General features: G+C 39.9%; 1 protein-coding gene across 3 annotated transcripts in view; it reads right to left on the bottom strand.

The window, feature by feature from the left end:
• The window catches only part of LOC130552198 (anoctamin-1), a 148,876-nt gene that overhangs the window by 54,682 nt on the left and 71,716 nt on the right, over positions 1 to 22,478 (bottom strand). For 2 of the 3 annotated variants that reach the window (XM_057330387.1, XM_057330386.1), the window contains exons 3-9: positions 13,354 to 13,683; positions 6,937 to 7,035; positions 6,700 to 6,851; positions 6,065 to 6,119; positions 5,935 to 5,986; positions 5,776 to 5,831; positions 5,593 to 5,634 (exon numbers count right to left, since the gene is read on the bottom strand). In XM_057330387.1, coding sequence (XP_057186370.1) covers positions 5,593 to 5,634; positions 5,776 to 5,831; positions 5,935 to 5,986; positions 6,065 to 6,119; positions 6,700 to 6,851; positions 6,937 to 7,035; positions 13,354 to 13,683 — 786 coding nt within the window. Of the gene's footprint in view, positions 1 to 5,592; positions 5,635 to 5,775; positions 5,832 to 5,934; positions 5,987 to 6,064; positions 6,120 to 6,699; positions 6,852 to 6,936; positions 7,036 to 13,353; positions 13,684 to 15,749; positions 15,905 to 22,478 lie in introns of those variants that run through there. The other variant, XM_057330388.1, reaches the window with a different exon arrangement.

Here is a 22,478-nt window from a genome sequence, read left to right on the forward strand (position 1 = left end):
ATGACGTCCTCTAAAACCGCCGCAGGTATTTAATAAGACTGACAAAAATATTATTAACGTAACATACCAGTTGAGATAAGCGATGATCAGTGTTGTGCAAGTTACTTCCAAACTGTAATACATTACAGATTACTTGTTACTGTTATTTAAAAGTAATCATTTACCTTACAATATTACTGTCTCAGAATTGTAATACGTTACATGACTCCTGTATTACTTTTGAGTTACTTTCCCCAAAATAACTACAGAAGTAGAATTTTTTGTAAATTCTTTGAATTTTTGTATTTTCAAAATACAAAATACTTTTTGCCAATCAACCTCTTTAGACTGCTGATTTCTTGAATTAACAAGGCTATACACAAATAAATATAAAAAATACTAGATTAAATGCTTTTAAATACAAAATACTATTACAAAATAATAGTATTTTGTATTTCAAATGGATGTATTTGAAACACTGCCCATCCATGCAGTCTAATAAGGAGGTTGATTGGCAAAAAGTATTTCAGTTTAAAAATACAAAAATACTAAGATTAAACACATTTAAATACAAAATACAATTAATTTTTTTCAAAGGTATTTAAATACAAAATAGTCCCATCCCATCACTGAACTAGATTATATAGAATTCTAGCTAGTCATCATGTAAACATTAGCTTACCTTGTCATTGCTGCTGGTCACAGGGATCTTGCTAACTAGCTTCCTGAAAGCAGCCCAATGACCCCTCAAAACCCGCCCAAAGGGAATGAAAACTAGCCCAATTATTTTACGTGTCAAATCAAAGTTAAGAACTGCCAAAAGACGTTTATATTGCTATATTTTTCTATATCTTGGTATTGTATACTGTATATTTTTTGTTCTGTTGAACTCAAAAGATGTTTTTGGGGATTTAGGAAAGCAAACAATTCTGGGTCACCTTTGACTACCGTTATAATTTTTTCTGCTATGGTAGTCAATGATGCCAAATAATTTTCAGTTGCTAACATTCTACCAAATATCTTTGTGTTCAACCGAACAAAGAAATTTATACAGGTTTGGAACAACTAGAGGGTGAGTAATCCATAACAGAATTTTCATTTTTGGGTGGAGTGTCCCTTTAAAAAAGATCCCATGTGTGCTCGTGGCCACGCACAGAAATAGATGAGAAACATGTTTCAATGAGCTACCAATGAGTTTGGTGCAGTGTTTGGGTTTGTGTTTCAGACCCCTCTATTTACTTTTTAATTGGTTACAATTATTTATTTTTGAACAAAGACACTTTAGTAACAGTGCACTTTATTTTCCGTGCATCCCAGCCCATGAGGTGTACGTTTTAAGATGCCTGCAAAAGTCAACCAACTTTCACCACGATTTTTCTCCGAAGGTGCTTATAGTCCTCAGTCCCCGGTGGCTCTCACTGCACGACCGAGCACATAGCACACCACATGAGCCCCGCGTTTAGCGTATTTTGCTCGCAAATACTCGTTATTTTAAATGTAGATGCGTGGCAAACGCTGTCAATTAGAGAGCGGCGCTGTCCCGACACACATTCGGTGTCCTGACACACATTCGGTGCACCGCGCTCCTTTTTCTAGGCACGTCGGCGTCGCATCGACATGAAAATATTTCAACTTTTCAGAATGCTGCACACGCACCACGGGTCATGTGACAAAAAAAAAAAACAATCAGCTTCACATTTTGTGGAGCAATTTAGACAGCGCAGTGAAGATGGAGAAACAGATGATCACGGCATAAATAAATCTAGTAGCAAAGTTATTACAAGTATTTTCAGTGCATATAATCCATATATCCTTTGTTAAAACCACCTCGTCTTGACAGCAAGCGTGGCCCATGGTTGCTTAGCAACGGAAGATGCCAGGAGAGCGTGAGCTCCCAAACGCTTTTGAAGAAAAGAGAAAGTGGCGCGGAAATAAAGCATGTGTGCACCCATTGCCAACAAAACACAAACATATGACTCAGTTTGGCATCTTTAAGCGCTGGGACCGCTCCATCTATCTGTTTCAAACCATCTCCAAATCCAGCGTTATATCCACCATTTATATAACATTCATCACTGAAATGCAGTGAGCAAACAAACACAGCGTAACTTCGCGAAGGCAGTGCTCTCTCTGTCTCTTGCTCCAGCTTGTTTACGTGTGCGCATGCTCTTTCTCCCGCTCTCCTTAGTTGATGCGGGGTCGTGCTCTTTCTTCTCACTCTTGGTTGACACGTGGGTGTGCTCTTTCTTCTAGTTCTGGCGGGTTGACGCGTGGACGAGAATTGTCCAATAAGGGACTAAGAAAAGTTGTTACGAAACTTTTATGTAAAAAAAAAAAACGTTCCGAAACCTATACGAACGCTGGGGAAGTGTATCGAGCACAGAAATAATTTGTCATACGTCCAACTCGTTTTTTGACAAGTTGACTGTGTCAAGCATGAGAAGACAGCATGTTTAACATGATAAACAAGTGTGAATGCATGAAACACCGTTGCACATGCCCTTTAAATGCTACAGGTTAGGAAAAGCGGGAATGCAGCAGAATGTTTGCATTACTGGGGTCACACCATTTTTAATTAATCATGAAACATACCCCTCCACCTCAGTCCCTCTGGACTCTTATCCTGGTTCTGAGATCATCTAACTTGTTTTCAAAAGACTGAACATTGGCAATCAGTATACTTTGCAGAGGAGGACCCTGGGATGTCATTCTCAGTCTTGTGTGAACCTTTGCATTTCACTCCATTTTTATTTCTATTTCGCCTCGTAGGAGCACTCACATAGCCATTGTTTCTGTCTGCAATGTAAAGTATTTCAGGTGGCCACATCAGAGCAGTGGATAAAACGTTGCAGAAATCATTTGTAATGTGGTTTCTCATGTTTAAAAGTGTACTGCTATGCAAAGGTAGTCGGAGGCGATTCAGGCGACACGAGTTTGTGCAAAATTTGACATACCCAAAATAAAATGGTTGCTGCTCATGAGTCCTTCTGACTACACACATAACCAAGATATCTTTAGAAAGCGAACACTTCAAATTTTACTCTAGGAGATACAGAATTACTGTAGCAATTAGTAATTCCGAGACTTGAAACAGACAACAAATGTAAACAACAACGATCAGACTGCAGTCGTGGGCTACATCAAAATGGTCACTTCAAATCACTTGAATTTAAATGAAATTAAACTGAATTTAGTAGGAAATTCATATGATAACTTAACTTATAAAAAGTTTAAATTGGTTAAATTGTTGTCAAAGAAATAAAATAGCATGTCTTAACATGACTTATTGAGCACATCATTTTAAAAGGTTTGACTCTCTACTGATTCTTTTCTGTTCTGTCCTGTGCATTTTAGGTGTCTTGCCACTGTCACATTTGGTTGGCTCTCTGGGGGACTGTCACGGTCCCACCGTCTTGTTTATGAAATTCTAGTCGTGTGGTGGGATCGGGACAGAGTTCTTGGGTTTTATGTGGGAAGACCATGAGATGTTTATGCCTCTCATGTGTTTTTCCAGTGTCTCGTCTCTGTTCCCGCCATCTCGTTTCCTCGTTATCCTTCCCAGAGTGTTTAATGTCCCACACCTGCCCCATGTAATTATCCCTCGTTTGTCTTACCTATAAATACCCTCGTGTTTCTTTGTCTTGTGCTCGTGAGTTGTACTTCGTTGTGGATGTGTATCGTGTCAGTCAGTGTTCCTGTGTAAAGATCCCAGTCCAGTCTTTGTAAGTGTTTAGTCTAGTTTGTCAAGTTATGTTTAGTCAAGTGTTATGTTAGTTTAGTCCAGTCTAGTTTATTTTTCCTGTCTTGTTTTTTACCCCCTCGTGGGTGTTTTGTTTCTGTTTTGTCTCTTGTTTAATAAATATATATTACGTTAACCCCTTTATTGCCATTGCCTGCCTGCATTTGGGTTCTTGCCGCCAAACCCTGACAGGGGACTGCTGACATACATCCAGACAATTGTACTTTATTTTACAGAATTTGCCCGTACAGCATTCTTACAGTGTACTTACCCACCAAAATACATGTAACTATAGTACATGTCCTTCACATGGGTTTATGGCATGGGTTTTATATGGCATACATGTAGAATATCAATATGCTTTTTTCTGTGAAGCTGCTATGCAGCAATATTAATTGTTAACTATGATAACTTGGATATTCAACTTCTCAACAATTTTGCAGACAAGGAAGTGCAAAAGGGTTTGGGTTTGGCTGAACAAAATGTACTAATTGTCGTTGCTTAACCAAGAGATTTTACTTTAAAGGTGTAGTGATAAACTAGGACCACAATTTTAACCCAAGCTTTTGTTATATAAGAGGGAATTGTATTCAAGCGAACATCCTGTAAGTGTCAGACCTGAAAACGCCCTTGTTACTGAAATAACAACTGTTATTGACACGAGGCTCAGCGAACGGCAGGTCCTGGAATGCACCTATCTCTAGATTGGTTGAACACTGCCTCCACAGAAGAATATCAATGCCTACTTCTCGAGCCCCGCCCACTGGTTCGCGCAGGACAGTACTGAACACAAGCTGCACGGAACCAGATAGAGCGAGTGTAAGCATCATGCTGTTAAAGATCACAAAATATTGTGCGGTGCCTGATTGTGGAAGAACACAGTCGCTGCATAACCTTCCTTCGGATTCCGACAGTAGGAATGCGTGGTTGAAGTTCATTTTTAAAGACGTTCCAGCTCACGTGGGGAAAACATTGAGCATTTGTTCGCTTCATTTCAACACAGATTCCTTGAACAAGTCTTTGCGGAGAGACTAAAATTAAAAAGCAGTGCTGTGCCGTCAATATTGGATCCGATAGAAATGGCGCAGCAATCTTATGTGAGTAAAACATATTTGTACTATGCGTCACTATTGCTTTGTTAGAGATCGCTTGATATGCCCTGATAGTATTACCTGGGGACCTCCAGTCATTTTTAATATTTGTAATCGGCATCTCTGTGATTTGGCGGGCTCATATATCATTTTTCAAGGTTTTATCCACCGTTTGCGAATAATGGAGGCTGTTTTGAAATGTTTCTGGTGCTGGGTCATTTTGGCCGGGAGTCTACCGTTTGTTTATTTATCATGAAAACTATAACATTTGAGACCCGTGATCGCGGTGATCTTCTGTCCGGTTCGCGGGTCTTAAATGCTGACATGCACGGCCATATATCACTAAACACCATACAACTATAGGCTTTACAAACTATACGCAAAGCCTTGCCATCACATCCGGGAAATAAGTCCGTAAATTTGAGTAAAATCAAGTTACATAACGTTACGTGTCTAACCAAATTCACAGAAGGCTCCAACTAGGTCAAATACGCAAGCTGCTATCCAATCATAGCGGTGGGCGTTTACTTCTAAGTCTTTTATGCGGCCCACCCTTAAAAACCCAGCGTTTCTCCAGCCTGCCTCAAAACCCGGGTAGAAAATAGCCTATTACTTATTGATTTTGATGTTTTTGAATGTAAAAACCACGCGAACGTCATAAGTAGACATCAGACAATAGTATAAAACGATAAAAATGGCCAGTTCACTGCACCTTTAAAGAAACTCCATCAAAGAGCTGATGTCTGCACTTCTACACACCTACAGGTAAATACAGTAACCTACCTTTCTGTCATTTGGCTCTGCGTTTCCCCCGTCAACATCACCCTGTAATGAAGACAATAGTGACTCTTGTGTGCAATATTCAAAACAACGTCACACAATAATGTAAATAATGTAGCTGTATCACATCAGATTAAGAGTTTAAGATTCACAGAACAAGTAAAAGAATACAGAGAAATTCCTTACATCATGTAAGGAATAAGCTGCCGTATAAACTCCGCTCCCCAGAAGACTTGTTATTCCTGAACAACATTTTATTTATATTATTTCATGAATAATGTTTAGTGAATTAACATGGGCTGAAAAAGCAAAACAATAGATGAAAATGTTCAACTTTAGACTTACCCATGCTAAATTTAGCTTTGGTGCACTTAGTTCGCTTCAAAACTTCAAAGACCTAAAATAACCAAATAAAACTTTAAAATGACACCATACGACATGAATTAAGCACATTAAAAGAACAAATTATACTTACTAATGAACTTCTTGTTTTACTATCAAAAAATGAATCTCTGTCAGACAAATCGAACCTGTTAAGACAAACAAGTGTGTACAACAAATGTAGGCAAACTTCCACTCTTAATATAAACACAGTGAAAACAACACAACAAAGTAAAACATCAAATATTGTTCAATATAGAATAGAGTTATACTTTGAGTATACTCTATACAGTCAGTTATAGAGTAAAATGTGCTGTGCTATACCAAAACTGTTCACTTACCTTGAAAAAAAGACTTGCATGTTTGAAGCAAAACACTCTTGCAACAGTACAGACTGTCTTGCTATTATATTATGTGCTCAAGAAGGCAATATACATATATTCCACAAGGCAAAAGAAGATATTAAGATAGCCCTCTGGTTGGGATTTTTATTCAAAACTACTGCTCAAAAACAACCAGGGACTCTTTAACATCTATCACAAAACATACAAACAGTTACTGATCACAGACCATCATAAAAACTAAGAGGATGTAAACTTTTGGACATGATTTAAAAAGGTTGATTGTGTAGGGCTTCAGGAACGTCTATAAAGTTTATCAGTACACTGTATAAAATGCTATTAAACATTACGATGTGAATGAATGGCTATTTAAAGTGAAGAAACTAACAAATGTTGCTTTTCTCTGGAGAAGGGGTACGAGAGGTGCTTCACGTTGTGTAACCTGTTCTCCTCAACGTTTGGATGAAGAGGGTCCGTCAGTTTGCAGATGAATGTGTTGATCTTTTCCATCACGCCTCTGCTCTGCTTGACCTCATACACCTACAGTAAAAGCACAGCATCACAAATACTCGAATATGCATTGTGATTCTCTCAAGTGTTCCACTGGATGTTCTACAAACAGTACCTTTTTGGTAGGCATCTTCATTTTCATAAACTCTGCCTCTCTACAGAGAACATTCCATGGAGCGTGAATCTTCACAAAGCCAACACCAGAGGTTTTGGTCTGAAACGACAACGCACATGTACACTGAACAAATATCAATACACGGTATCTGTGGACTAGAGATATCTCTATCTGTACTTCATGTATGCAGGTTAGAGCACCCAGTGGCCATGCAGTCAGGCTCAAGTCAGCGATTGGCCATAATGAATACCACGCTCACACACAAGGTGGTCCATATGTGTACTTGGTACCAGAGCACCTTGAGCCAAAGATGGATAACTGACTGAGGACAAGATTCGCCCTGAATGGCTGAAGGCCCTGAATGTCATTGAGCTGTCTTGGCCGACATGCTTGTGAATCAATGACACCACTGGGTAACTGGTGGATATATGTGGTCGTTCCTACTTTTAAAAGTCGAGACCTGAGAGTGTGTTCCTCTCACCAGATCACACTTCTTACTAGTTTCAGCCACAGACGTCACGCCCACAGACCGTTGGCTAAACGTCTGATGCACAAGGCACACTTTTCTGGAAACACTTCAGCACATTGGTTGAATTTCACAAGATTTCCGGGAGACGTGCGCGTCACATTCTTTAACGGTCCACCTGGAAACAACATGAAGCCGTCTGATCTAAGAAGTAAGCTGTCGTGTTTACAACCGTTGCAATAAGAATTCATCACATTCAAGAATGTACAAGGGTCTGTTACTGCGGGGACATTTCCACACCTCTAAACATGACGCGGCACAAAATGAAACGTGATTGGTTGCTTTACATGTCAGTCATATGGCCTCTTGGGCGGGCCTTGGCCAAAGAAAGTGGCGAAAGCTTCCAGACCTTCAGTATGAAGCTCGTGGCTAAAAATGAGATTTCTTCATATTGTGTCTGGATAGACCCTGAGCGACAGGATGCAAATCTTTTACGTCCAGTAGGGACCCGGAAGACAGTCTCTGTTCCTCTGCATCTGGTCAGGATGCCTCCCAGGGGAGGACCACAGGCAAACCTGGGACACGCAGGAGGGATTACTTCTCACCACTGTCCTGGGAACCCATTGGATTGAAGAATTGGAATAATGGAAGTAGGCCGGGAAAAGGATGTGTTACAAGCTTTGTATTGCTACATGTAAAGGTGTCTTCAGCTCTCATAGATTCCCTCTTCGTGTGAAGACCTAACCACGCAGATCATGTCACTGTTTCTCTGTTTCCTTTGTTTTCTTCTTGTTTGTTTTCATTTAATGAACATGTTTAATTGACATTTGTCTGACAAACTCTTCTTAAAAAGTTACTTCTTAGGGAAGAAATGTCTCCCTGTCCGTGAAAACCAGGCTAAAGTTTCAATTGAATTATGAGATTAGGTTTGATTTCAAGCACTGATTTCACTATGATTTCAATCTTAACCATGGCCTTACTAAAATCAATATTATAAAGACTATGCGCAAGGCGCAAGCGCACTTAAGGCATGCCACTTTTGCTTGTTTAACAATGGGAAAAATGGTCGGCCTGCCAGGCGCATGATATAAATTCTCTTAATGAGTCATGGGTGTGTTTGGGGAAAAATGTGCAGAGTCTCATCTCCCATTCCCTTTAAGAGCCAGTTGTGCATTCTCTGTCTCTGTGACAAGAAACCCAACTATGTATAGACGGTTTCAAAGCAACAACATGAACAAACCTTACTGCGCATGCGTGCTTTTCTGGCCCAAACTTCACTTCCGGTACACGCAAAGAATAGAGTTCCTGCAGATTATTTCTGATAACAAGCAAAAAAAATAACAAGTAAAGCACATTAGCTAACAAGTTAAAACTATGCCTAGCCAGTATTATTTTGGGTTATCAGTAGAAGAACCGTTACTTGTCTAAACTTAAATGTGTACACGACCCATTCAACAAATTGTTTATTTAATACAAATATAATACAATCAAATATTGATATAAATTAATATAAATTAAATAAAATATAAATAGTTATGTCATGATTCTGTCCCATCATGTCATGTCTTTCTTCGTCTTGTGGCAGAATCATGGCAAAGCCTTAGGTTCTATTTGGAGAGAGGCGTTTTGGCCCTGTAGGCCTTCCATATACTCTCTCTGATCTTGTCTCTGTTCCCGCCCTCTCATTCCTGTTTAGCTCTCCATTAGTGTTTCATCCCCTACACCTGTTCCCTTGTTAATTATCCTCTCTCTGTCCCCCTATATAATATCCTTGTGTCGATTGTCCCGTGCTCGTTCGTCTTTGCCAAGTAGTGTGACTGTTCGGATCAAGTGGATTTTCCTTACCTTGTGGATATCTTGTGGATGTCTGTAATGTGAGTGTTAGTTTTGACCCTGTCCTTATGTTTTTTCCCCCACGTGGGAAGTCTTTGTTTTGAGTTTATATATATTGGTTGTGCTCCTTGTTTGCTCCCCATCGTGGGTTTTTTGGTTTATTATTAAAGTCTTGTTTGCTACCCCTTCACTGCTGCCTGCGCTTGGGTTCTTCCCCTTGACTATCGTGACAAGTTATATTATTAGCCACTAGCCACGCCGATAAACAAACACGGATGAGAGGTTAACTTCAGGCCAGGCGCGTGTGTCCAATGAAACCATCCATAATGTCTAACAGCCTTTAGGAAGTCCACTTTTCATCCTCTGGTGCTTCAACATCCAAATGTATAATTAGCAGCATTTCATGCTCTCCCAGTCGTGTTTGACCTCAAATAACATGTGACTATCAGATGAAGCTTACACATACAGTATAACAGTACCACAGACAATATCACGTAGGGCTGTGCGGTATTAATGAAAAATGCGATAGCATGCTAAATAATGCGATATGCGATACGATATTACTTTTTCTATCTGCATCAATATAAAACTTATAGACTATAGACCACTTTGCAAGATATAAACACTAGTCCAGAAGCACTTCCGGTTTCAGTTTTCTTTCTTTTTAAAAATCTCACATATATGACTGTAACTTTATGATAATCGTTTAACATTTTGATTGGGTTAAAAATTTTCTGTTAGTTGCATTTTGTTCAACCATTTTGTGTAGTGTTGAAAAACTGAAACAGGAAGTTCTTTTGGACCAGCTTTGGATCAGCGTTGTACATGTCATCCAGAGTGGTCTATACGTAACTTTTGAAATTTTTATAATAATTCAGTTATTGCTAAATATTGCGATATGTAAGGGATAATGTACAGGCAGACGGTTGTTATCACAGAAATAATCCCCGTCAGTTTGATCAGGACGTGAAGCGGAGGGTCTTGTATCACACTGAAGGGGCTTATTTGGCGATAACACCCGGCTGCTTGTGCATTATCCCGCTTATTACACGGCTACTTGCCACATGAGAAAAAAACTGGACATAAAATGTGAATTTGAAATATTTTACAAGCTCATTTTTACTCCGTGAGGAAAAGCCGTTTAGTTTCGGTTTTAAAGTAAGAAACGACGTTCAAACATCACAAACAGGCAAATTGGTTTAATCATTTGTAAATATAATATCATATATGTTATTTAAAGACATATTTATAATTAATTTTTGTGTAATATTAAACTGCCCCTGCCCCGGGTTACAGGGTGTTATTAGTTTTGAGCGGTTGTTACAACCCTTGGAATGTCGCGACTGGCCAATCAGAATCAAGCATTCAAATGAGCCGTGTAATAAGCACATTTGTGATATTTTGATAATTTCCCTAATATCACTGTTACTCCACATCTCTGATCACTTCTTTTATCCAGTATAATATACATTACCATCTATACACCTACACTAACATGATAAACACATCAGTACCGCCTTTCCCTGTTTGCAGAGTGTCCAAACTTGGTCCTGAAGGCCCACTGTCCTGCAGAGTTAAACTCCTACTTGTCTTAACAAAGCCTAAACCCATGGTTCATGTGTGATTGGTTAGGGTTGAAGCTCCAGCTCATTCCAGGAGCAGGACTGCACACCCCTGGCCTATCAGGCACCAACTCCCAGGGGGGTCACCATCTTTGTTGCTCAAAAAAAGTATTAACACACCTCAAAATCAATTGACAGCTAAGCCCAGGAAAAAGACAACTCCGACTATGAACACGCCTCAAATCTTTGATTTTTGGAATTTTGGAAAATTAGAAGATTGAAAAGAAGTGCCAGTGCTATCAGAAAAGGATCACGTTGGAGCATGAGCACTACTGAACACATCTCAGACCTGACTCCAGGATTCCAGGGCAGGGGGTACGTATCAGGGGAAGTCTAGAAGCCAGGACCAAAAAAGACCCATCTAAATAGCTGACACCCTGCCATATTCATTGCATATGACGATTGCTGGAATCATAAAATATTGCAAGGCTCATTTAAGATGGACTTCAAGCAGGGGTACATGTCAAGGTCAATGTTTATTCATATAGCACCTTAAAACAAAAGGTATTATTAAAGTATTATTCTCTGATAGCTTGAAAAAACAACAGGAATTCATAATGACCTGCTACAACACAAACTACTGCCACTGACAAAAATATACATACGAAAATAAAACCAAGTTATAAGTGAGCCTGAGAGAAAATATGTTTTAATTGATACTTTAAAAGCAGTTCATGTAGGGGAAGCTCTAATCGTTAGAAGCATTGTGTTCCAAAGTTTTGGAGAATAGACTGAAAAAGACCTGTCTCCTGTAGATTTCAGACGAGATTTTATGACATTTAGTCGCAACTGGTCTGAAGATCTGAGTGATCTGTGAGGTAAAAACATAAAAGTTCTGATATATAAATAGGGGCAAGACCTTAAAATCAATTCTTTGTTTCACTGGGAGCCAACAGAGAGAGGCACAAATGTGAGTGAACTGTGCTCACTCTGTCTTTGTTGGAGTATATATTGCATAGTGAAACATTTCAAACACAGACAAATATAATATCAACGCACAAATGCAACAATTTAAAGTCCCTGTGAACCAGGAGTCGCTTACTTCAGTATTGTGAGTATTTCTGAGTTATCCAATGTGAATTGATTGCATGTGTCAAAGTAAACGTTTGATTCAGAAATGTAGCTGACAGCAGACTTACAGTTGAAGACAGATGTTCTGCCCATATCATTAGAGAAGAATATTTTCAGATTTTGATGAAAAAGTATGAGGGCACGTGAATAAGAAAATCAACAACGCACTATTCCATTAAAATTAGAATGATCCGTTCTGATTTTTACGTTAAAAGTAACATGTTTTTTATTTGTGCGGTGGGGTGGATCCCAGATCCCACTCTGAGAAATTTAATCCACTTACAAAATAAACCACACAACACAAAACCAAGTGAAGAATATGTTTTGTGTGTGTGTGTGTGTGTGTGTGTGTGTGTGTGTGTGTGTGTGTGTGTGTGTGTGTGTGTGTGTGTGTGTGTGTGTGTGTGTGTGTGTGTGGTGTGTGTGTGTGTGTGTGTGTGTGTGTTTTAAAGGAATTATTGTTGGGAACAAACACACTGTAAACCCGGATAAGTTGCCATTACTCAAAAAAAAATTTGAGGTTCTCGGTTTAAGAAACAAAAAAAGTTTGATTAATCTTAAATTACAGTTCTTAGTTCAAGACTTAGTAAGTGTGACCTAAATATTTCATTCATCATTTTCATGAAATGAAGTAGACATAACTTACTTAAAGTACATATGTATTTTTAAGTTAACTACACTCAATTTTCTCAGTTTCTTTATTTTACACATTTCTTAGACTTAAAATGCATAAATCAAATACTTTGATTTATGCAACCCAAAATGAGCAAGAAGAGACAGATCTCAGAACTGTCATTAGCACAGTCATTGCTCACTGGTGACATAACACGTGACAGGTTACTTGTAGCGTCCCACAGCCTAAGCACATGAACCAATCTTCTAAACAATGGAAACCACCCACAAAACTAAAAAACATGTCAAACTCTTCTAAATGTCCAAGATAAGTGAACATTAAACTAATACCAACAAGTATTTAACATTGCTGAAAAACAAATAATCATATTTTAAAATGCACTCTCCTAATGCAGTCTCACAAAGCATGCTGGGAACTGGAAATCCTTTTTGACCAATTATGTTGAATTTATATCTTTCAATTAAGTAAAAAAAATGTTTTGAGTTTTAGTTAAAAGTTCAAGTTAATCAAAAAGAATCATTATACTTTAATCAAAAGTAAAAATGTGTTTCAGGAACTTCAAATATTTAAGTAAGTAGTAAAAGAGAAGAGGCTGTGTGTTCAGCTGAAAACAGCTTTTTGTAACGCAAGGACATATCTAATGCTTTGCAACATGACAATGTGTCTTTTGTGTATTTTCCCGCTGAGCGCTCGCGTAAAATCAACTGAGCTCAGCCAAAAGAGACATACATGTAAGGCACACAAAAGGCCCTGTTGCGCAGGAATGCATGGATGAAGAAAAAGACACATACCTCCTCATCCCGCTCCAGCTCCAGGCCCATCTCCAACAGGTTACTCTCAAACTCCTCACGCCGTAAACACTTGTCGTCATCGTGGTGGTCCATGTTGTGAGCAGGAGAGCCCACTTCAGGGTCATGTTTGGGCAGGGGTGGCCCTCGACCGCGGCGCAGGGTACGAGTGAAAGCGTTGTCTGTGAGACGTGTGGTGTGGCGTCGCGAGCGGGAGCTGCTGGTCTTCTTGATCTGGTAAGTGAGGATGTAGTCCACCCGTCTCTTGCCGTCCTGGAAGTACAAACCACGCCGACATTGTGTGTTCTCCTCTGGAGTGAGAGCTTTCAGGAGCTGAGGGGAGAGGGGAGGGCACAACATGAACCGATGCCGTGTGTGTGAATGAGTGTGTTTGTCACCAGTGAGATGAGTGCACACCGAGAAGTCAACATGGGAAGGCATATGAACTCAGCAGTCACCATATATGTATCATATGACTTATATGTCCTATATTGACATGTAGTGCGCTGTACACTCAATCACACAGAGATATGAGAGAGATGCGAGAGCTGTGATGGACCACACACAACATAGTGCTGAAATACTGTACAGTAATATGTATTAACCCCACCGATACCACAGCCATTTACCAACACCCACAGTTTGGTAGTGATATTAACTCGCATGAACTAAATGATATTTCCTAACTTTCTTAATGTTATTAATTTATGAAACCAATATTAATATTGAACATCAAATTGGTGTTGTTTCTAAAGGTTTTATAGACGGTTTCAAAGCCACAACATAAACAAACGTTACTGCGCATGCATGCCCTTGTGGTCCAAACTTCACTGCAGGTACACATCCGCAAAAAATAGATTATTCCTGATAACAAGCAAAAGAAATATGACATTAGCAAGCACATTTAACCTATGTCTAGCCAACAAATCAACAAATTGTTGCTTATTTATATTACATCACATAAATTAATATTCAATTCAATTCAATTTTATTTATATAGCGCTTTTCACAATGTGCATTGTTCCAAAGCAGCTTTACAGGAGCAAATAAGAAAAACACAGAAAGGTAAAACACAGCACAGTGCATGGTGTTTATAGACCAAGCAAGATCATTATAATAAATAATATCTAATAAATAAATGAATAAATAAATAAATGCAGTCTCCCGGTGAGCAAGCCAACACTGCACTGCTCTGCTGTGGCGAGGAACCCAAACTCCAATCATGAATAATGGAGAAAATATGAATATAAATGAAATGAAACAAAACATAAATAGTTATATTACTATCCAGATCGATCAACAAACACAGACTGGCCCAGCGCGTGCATCCGATGAAACCGTCTATATACACAGAGCATACATTTTTCTGTCCTCTTTTGGTGGACAGGATATATCGACCCTCATCATTGGCTGTTTTTAGAAAAATGGCCGATAGGCTATATTGGTGCATCTCTAGTTCATATTCAATGCTTTTTGTTCATTTGTTCATGATATAAAACGAGCAGCAGGACGTTCAGATAACATGCTCTTATGTTAACCGGTTTATAGATGGACTGATATACAGTAGGCTTGCTCCCCAAACTCTTAATGAATGTCAATGCACATAAGATCATGGCATTTAGAACATACTGTACACAAATCCTTCTGTCAATCAATCTCCAGTCTATGTGTACTATGTATTGCGCAATGTTCACTCCTCAAACATGATGATCTATGAAGACATAAGCTCACTCTCTATGAATCTCTCATTTGACATGCTCATTTTGTACAGACATGAGAGCTGTTTTCCCACAGACCACAGTTCAACACAACATGAAACCTGTTTGTGAATTTCTCTTTCTATCACCATGTTTAAAACAGCTGTATCAGAGATGTTTGGCTGTTCTTCAGCTCCTGTAACGAACTCTCTGCTCGCTGCATGACTCCATAATACAACAATACTGTATACACACACACACACACACACACACACACCGCACTGTCAATACAGTATATACACAGTGTATGTATGTTGACATTTGGATGTATTGACTATACCCTGCCATATGCACAAAGAAATAATGGCATGTGGAGATATGAGGTAAAATATGTTTTTGAAGTCTTTATTTATGAGTCCAGCTTTTTTTTGTAGTGCAACTGATCCAGCAACTGCAGAGAACACGCGTGTGCGTGTTATGAGGTGTAACATTTCCTAAGGCATCCATCTTCATCTTACACCAACATGCGCTCAAACTTGAGGAACATTAGTACAAACAACATGAATACCTGCTGTACTGTATGTACAGTTACCAAACTGCCAATGGAACGGCGAGGTAGAAACAGTAAGAAGTAAAAGATATGTACAGCGATTCTATATCTAAAGGCTTTCTCAAAGACACACTGAAACATGCCACACTCACGTGAAATTTGCCATGAAAGAGCACATCACGTAAGAAGTGTTTTTGTTTGCAGCTGTGTTCACTTTCATTCTCAGAGAAATCCATCCGTCAGTCCCGCTTTCAGCCTCTGCCTCCAACCTGCTCTCATTCGCTCTTATACTTCAATCTGTTTTCTGTCCGGCTTTCAGAATGAAGCAAGTCCAAAGTCACAAACTGATCCCACTTGTTATTTGAGAGGAGCGAGAGGAGCCAAGCGCTAATATTAGACTCAACTATAAAGCCATACATCAAACTCTGAAGATACCGTACCTCCTTCATATGCATCGGCTTCATGAAGTGTTCATTCTGTCGTGACAGGCTAAGACATGTATTATAATATCGATTTTGTCTTTTCTGGTGGCATTTCGTCTCAGAGACACGTTTGACTAAATAGGAGTGAAATGAGAAACGGGCAGGAAGAGTAAGAGATTTCATGAGGTTTATTGCTGTTATAACTGAGACTCCCACTGTTTCACATGCACATGCTCACACACACTAATCGCAGTTTCATTCTGATAAAGTCAAGTCTGTCTGAACTATATTCCTCCTGACTCAAGGATCAGATGCGTTTCAGAGCTAAATGGGACAGGGCTTTTGTGTGTGTGTGTGTGTGTGTGTGTGTGTGTGTGTGTGTGTGTGTGTGTGTGTGTGTGTGTGTGTGTGTGTGTGCGCGTGTGTGCGTGCGTGCGTGGTTCCAGAGATGACTGAGACATGAAACATGTACAGTGACTAAAACAGGCACATGCATGTAACACAATTTGTTATTGAAAGAAATCCAATACACTCTAAAGTCGAGCACGGCTTCACAAACACACACAAGAGTGGAAATCTAATAAAACAAATCATGTAAAAATGAATCAGCTTTTATTGGAACAGTGAGTTTACGGTGCCTTTGTTACACATGTTAGTAATAACAGTACTGTCAATCATACTGTTTATCAATCATAAACCAAACCTTACAGTACAGTACAGTATGTACATGTTGTAAAATATTATTACTCAATATTTTGAAGTTTTTCTCCATTGCTAACACACAACTCATTCGCCATTTTCTGTAACTATAAACACATTCTCTGAACAATACACCAACTTGTACAAACCCCACACAAAAACCTCCTCATTTTGCAAAGGTTCAAGCATGTTCTCATTCAGAAAACACAAACACACAATATAATGAACTGAAGTGTCGAGATGTAAACTCAACAGCAAATATTCAGAAGCAAAACTGCTGACACACCAATCTGAATCTCAGGATCATATCAACAGGAGCTCATCCCAGAATCCTCTACAGGGCTTTATACAGTAAACATACGGTATAATTACAGTACACACTTTGTAAGGGATAATGTCCAGGCAGCCGGTTGTTATGGCAGAAATAATCCCCGTCAGTGTGATCAGGAGGTGAAGCGGAGGGTCTTGTATCTCACTGAAGCAGAGGTGGGTAGAGTAGCCAAAATATTTACTCAAGTAAAAGTACAAGTAACTAGAGAAATTGTTACTCAAGTAAAAGTAAAATTCACTATTTTAAAAATTACTTGAGTAAAAGTAAAAAAGTATGCAATGAAAAAACTACTCAAGTAGTTAGTTACTTAGTTACTTTGTATCTGATTATATAGGCCAACTACATAAAATTAATATTAACGCCAATATTTTAATATTACATTTTAATCAATAGTTTTAATTATCATAAGCAGATATCTTTGCAATATACTAGAGAGACTAAAGAATAGACAAACACAGAAGAGACAAGCATTTCTGTAAATTTAATCTAGTCCTGATGTCAATGTAGTTTACACAACTTATTAAGAATAATAGACCATGTCAAACTAAAGCATAAACTAAACTCAGAGCATTTCCTAAGATGATCTAGAACATCTGCAGTGCTCTCTTAAATGAAATTGTCACGGTCCCACCGTCTTGTTTATGAAATTCTAGTCGTGTGGTGGGATCAGGGCAGAGTCCTTGGGTTTTATGTGGGAAGGCCATGAGATGTTTGTTTTTACCTCTCATGTGTTTTTCCAGTGTCTCGTCTCTGTTCCCGCCATCTCGTTTCCTCGTTATCCTTCCCTAAGTGTTTGATTACCCACACCTGCCCCGTGTCGTTATCCCTCGTTTGTCTCTCCCTATTTATACCCTCTTGTTTCTTTGTCCTGTGCTCTTGTATTATGTATGTATATGTATCTGTATGCGTGTGCTATGTGCTGTCTAAGTTGCCTTGTTCTCGTCCTGCGTTAGCTGTTATTGCCTGTTCCTGTTGTTGCTGTGTCATCGTCGTAGTAAGTGTTTAGTTTAGTTTGTCAAGTGTTTATTCAGTCTTGTGTTTAGTCAGTCTTAGTTCTGTGCTTGTTTATTATTTTCTTGTTGCTGTTTTACCCCATCGCGGGTCCTTGTTTTGTGTTTTGTTTATTATTTATTATTAAAGTCTCGTGTTAACCCCTTCACTGCCGTTGCCTGCGCTTGGGTTCTTAGTACCCTGTGTCTAAGTCTTGCTGTCTTCCATGCCGTGTGTTTACCGGTCCTGTCGTGTGCCTTCCTGCTCTCCGTTTTGCCTGTGCCTGATGTTGCCATCTCCCTTGTCATAGTAAGTGTTTAGTTTAGTCTATGTCGAGTGTTGTCTAGTTTAGTGTTAGTAAGTTTACGTCCCTGTTTGCCCTTATTATTACTTTGTCTTGTTTACACCCCCTCGTGGGTTTTTGTGTTGTGTTTTTTGGTTTAAATAAATATCCTTTTTGTTACCCCGTATCTGCTGCCTGCAATTGGGTTCTCCCACACGTTTCGTGACAGAATGACCGACCCCACTACAAACCCAGTAGGCAGCATGGTCATGAGACGGTCCCACCAGGCTAGCCTCCTCTGCGGCATTCGTCAGGGGAACGCGGACATCGAGGACTATCTGGATAGGTTCCTGGATGCCGCAGAGGAGGATGTCTTCGGGGAGGAGGAGGTGGCGGTGCTTTTTAACGCCGGTCTCAGGGACCCCCTGTCGCGGGCAGAGATGCGGTCGTTGAGACCGCTGGACTTCGATGTCGTGTGGCAGTACGTCATGAACCGACCGGAGTCCAGGGTCTCAACACGACACAACCACCCATCTCCGCTGGCCGCCATACAGGAGGGTCAGACCCTGCAGATCGGGGTTATAGGCATCGCCACACCGCTCTCCTCACCCCCTGCAGATCGGGGTTATAGGCATCGCCACACCGCTCTCCTCACCACCTGCAGATCGGGGTTATAGGCATCGCCACACCGCTCTCCTCACCCCCTGCAGATCGGGGTTATAGGCATCGCCACACCGCTCTCCTCACCCCCTGCAGCCTCGCCACCAGTCAGCCTTGGTGGCAAGCGGGGAAGACGTGAGTCCTGGGGGTCCACGTCCGAGGAGTCCCAGCCAGAGCCAGCCGTGCCTTTTGCCTCTTTTCTTTAGCCGACCTCCAGGCGGGTGGCTTAACTGAAGAAAAAGAGGCAGCGGCGGGGAGCGCGGACTCCATCCCAGCCGGTGCAGCAGCCGGTGCCCAGTCTGGTGATCCAGCCGGCTTCCAGTCCGGTATCCAGTCCGGGTTCCAGTCCGGTTTCCAGTCCAATGTCCAGTCCGGTGCAGCCGGTATCCAGTCCGATGCAGCCGATGTCCAGTCCGGTGCAGCAGCCGGCCTTCCAGCCGGGTCCCAGCCTTGTCCCGCCGATGCTCAAGTCGGCAGTCCCCCCAAGGACTTCCCCCCCAAGGTCCCCCAGGACTCCGCGCCCTCGAGCGCAGCCGGTGATAAGAACTGTTCCCCCCTTGAACTCTGTTGTTTCCCCAGCCCCTCCCATGTTTGTTATTCTTGTTGTCCCACCCCAACCCTGTTGTTATTATTGCTTGTCTGCCCCTTGTCTTGTTTTCCATGTCTGTTTGGGTCTTGTCCTTGTTGCAGTCTGTCATGTCTTGTCAGTCGACCCCTTGGTGAACACCTGGGGGTGTTCATTAAGGGGGGGGCTCTGTCACGGTCCTGCCTTCCTGGTTCTGTATTTCTAGTCGTGTGGCAGGATCTGGACGGATCCCTTAGGTTTTATGTGAGAAAGCCATGAGATGTTTATGTTTTTGACATCTCATGTGTTTTCTCGTGTCTTGTCATTGGCCCCGCCCCTCTCGTTTCATGTATTGCTTCCCTCTCGTGTCTAATGTTCCTCACCTGCCCTGTGTAATCCCTCGTTTGTCTTGTATATTTAATGCCCTCATGTTTCGTTGTCCTGTGTCGGTCATTGATTGTGTTTGCCGTGTACCCTGTGTCTAAGTCTTGCTGTCTTCCATGCCGTGTGTTTACCGGTCCTGTCGTGTGCCTTCCTGCTCTCCATTTTGCCTGTGCCTGATGTTACTGTCTCCTTTGTCATAGTAAGTGTTTAGTTTAGTCTATGTCGAGTGTTGTCTAGTTTAGTGTTAGTAAGTTTACGTCCCTGTTTGCCCTTATTATAACTTGGTCTTGTTTACACCCCCTCGTGGGTTTTTGTGTTGTGTTTTTTGGTTTCAATAAATATCCTTTTTGTTACCCCGCATCTGCTGCCTGCAATTGGGTTCTCCCACACGTTTCGTGACAACTAATGAAAAGACACTACATATTGGAAATTTGGACATTACTGTGATAAGTTGAATTATTTTTGTGTTGACTGACTGACCGAAATGATTTGATATGCTCAAATACTTACCAGTCTGAACCTTAAAGGGGTCATATGGCGCGAATATGTGTTTTTCTGTGTCTTTTGTGTGTTATAAGTTGCCCATGCATGTATTAGACACGTAAAATTGCAAAAATTAAAGTATCTGAACAAAAGACCTGCCTGAAATGCCTCGTGTAACCACACACCCACAAATCTATGTCAGTTCGTGGTATGATTTGACTTAAGACCACCCAAATGTATATGCAAGTAATGTGGGCGTAGCTGTCAGTACAATTTAAGAGGAACCTGATGTTCCAAATATGGTAAGAGGAGTTATATACGTTTGCAGTATTTGACCAATCACTTCGCACTGGTTAACTGTCCAATCACAGCACACCTCGCTTTTCAGAGCGATGAGCTTTGTAAAACATCCGCGCGTTTCAGAAAGGCGGGGCAAAGAGGAGATACAAACATGCACGGTATGTGGAAAATACAGCGTTTTTAAACCATTAAATCGTGTATACACCTTGCATTACATCTAAAACAAATGATAATATTAGTTTCAGCCGTGTCATATGACCCCTTTAAAACTAATATGATACTTTCTAATACAGTTTGGCTGGATGCAATTCAGCTAACAGCGAAAATAAATTTGAGTGCTTTGTGTGCAAATCATATCATTTACTTAGAAATATTATTAAAACAAATTTAACTAATACCAAAAATATAGCAAAAATGGGAACAATGACAATAACCACGCATGTCATTCAGTGTAACAAACAATGGTCATACAGTGTAACAGATATATTAATGTAAAAATAAAACAATCACTCATTCTGATCCGTACCTTGTAAAATATAATAAAATAAATTGGGTAACGCTTGTGATCCGATTAAATAGTGTTATATTTTTAACAAATTTCACTTAAAAAACCTTTTGTTGACAAATGGGTAAAACGTAGTGGTTTAATTTCCCATTTACCTTGCTTTGAAAATGCCTGCTACTAATGTACACCAGTAGGCATGAAAAGAAAACACAGTAAGATAAGAACAGCACAGAATGAAAAGATGTCTCAAAGAGATAAAGGTACATACTGACCATCTCCAGAGCAAAACAAGTGCATTGCTCTAAAGCTTGAAGGCATCTTGGTGCCTTTTGGCATTTATGGAGCTTCTTAGTAACTTTGTACTCCATAGGAGATGCTGTGTATCTCTGTAGGCTAGATGGCACTTTGAAAAGTTTCTGAGTTTTGAGCTTTTTAACTTTGGGTGGTAATTTCAATCTATAAAAAAGACTGTGGACATGATGCTGACATAAGACCTGTGTGGAGTCATCTTTTGTAAGAAAGTTTGTGGTTTACAGTGAAATGTTGTTGTTATTTGCGCTGCAAAATATACTATATAATTTTAGGAATATGAAATAGAATTAGTAATTACTAACAAGAACAAATATACTTTAAATTACTGCTGTAGCTTTGTGTTTCACTTTTTATGATTTTTTAGTAGCAAGATTAATAGATGTGACATACAGAAATAATAGCTGTGTACAGTATCTAACTGTTTACATTGCGTACAATTTAAACAATCACCCGCTACATATCTGGCCAATTTAAACACCTGGTTGTTTCAATCCATCGGTGGGTAACGACAATTTGGGGTAATTTATAACCCAACGGTTTGTTCTGTCCAAATACTTAGCCATGGGGTAAAAACAACCCAGCATTTTCAGAATAAGTCTAAATGCCAGAAGATCTAGTTGTTTTGGTTTGCATTCCGATTTTTATCTTTTAATTTTTAATTTTATCATTGCCTTCCTTAGTATATTTTGTCTTTATCCCTGTAAAATATCAAATGCATTTTTTACAAATGTATTTTTAATAATAGTAATATTAATATATTAAACTCATGACATACAGTTATGTTAAATATGTTGTTTAGGGTTTTCGTTTTTTTTTCTCAATTTGAGTCCATAAAAAAATGTACTGTGATTGTAAACAAGATTCAAACATCTACACAATTGGCAATTAAGTGTTTTGCTTTTTTAAGGTTAAAATGGTTATTTAACCATTTAAACTTCTCTCTCTCT

Source organism: Triplophysa rosa, linkage group LG3, assembly GCF_024868665.1.
Source record: "Triplophysa rosa linkage group LG3, Trosa_1v2, whole genome shotgun sequence".
NCBI lineage: Eukaryota > Metazoa > Chordata > Actinopteri > Cypriniformes > Nemacheilidae > Triplophysa > Triplophysa rosa.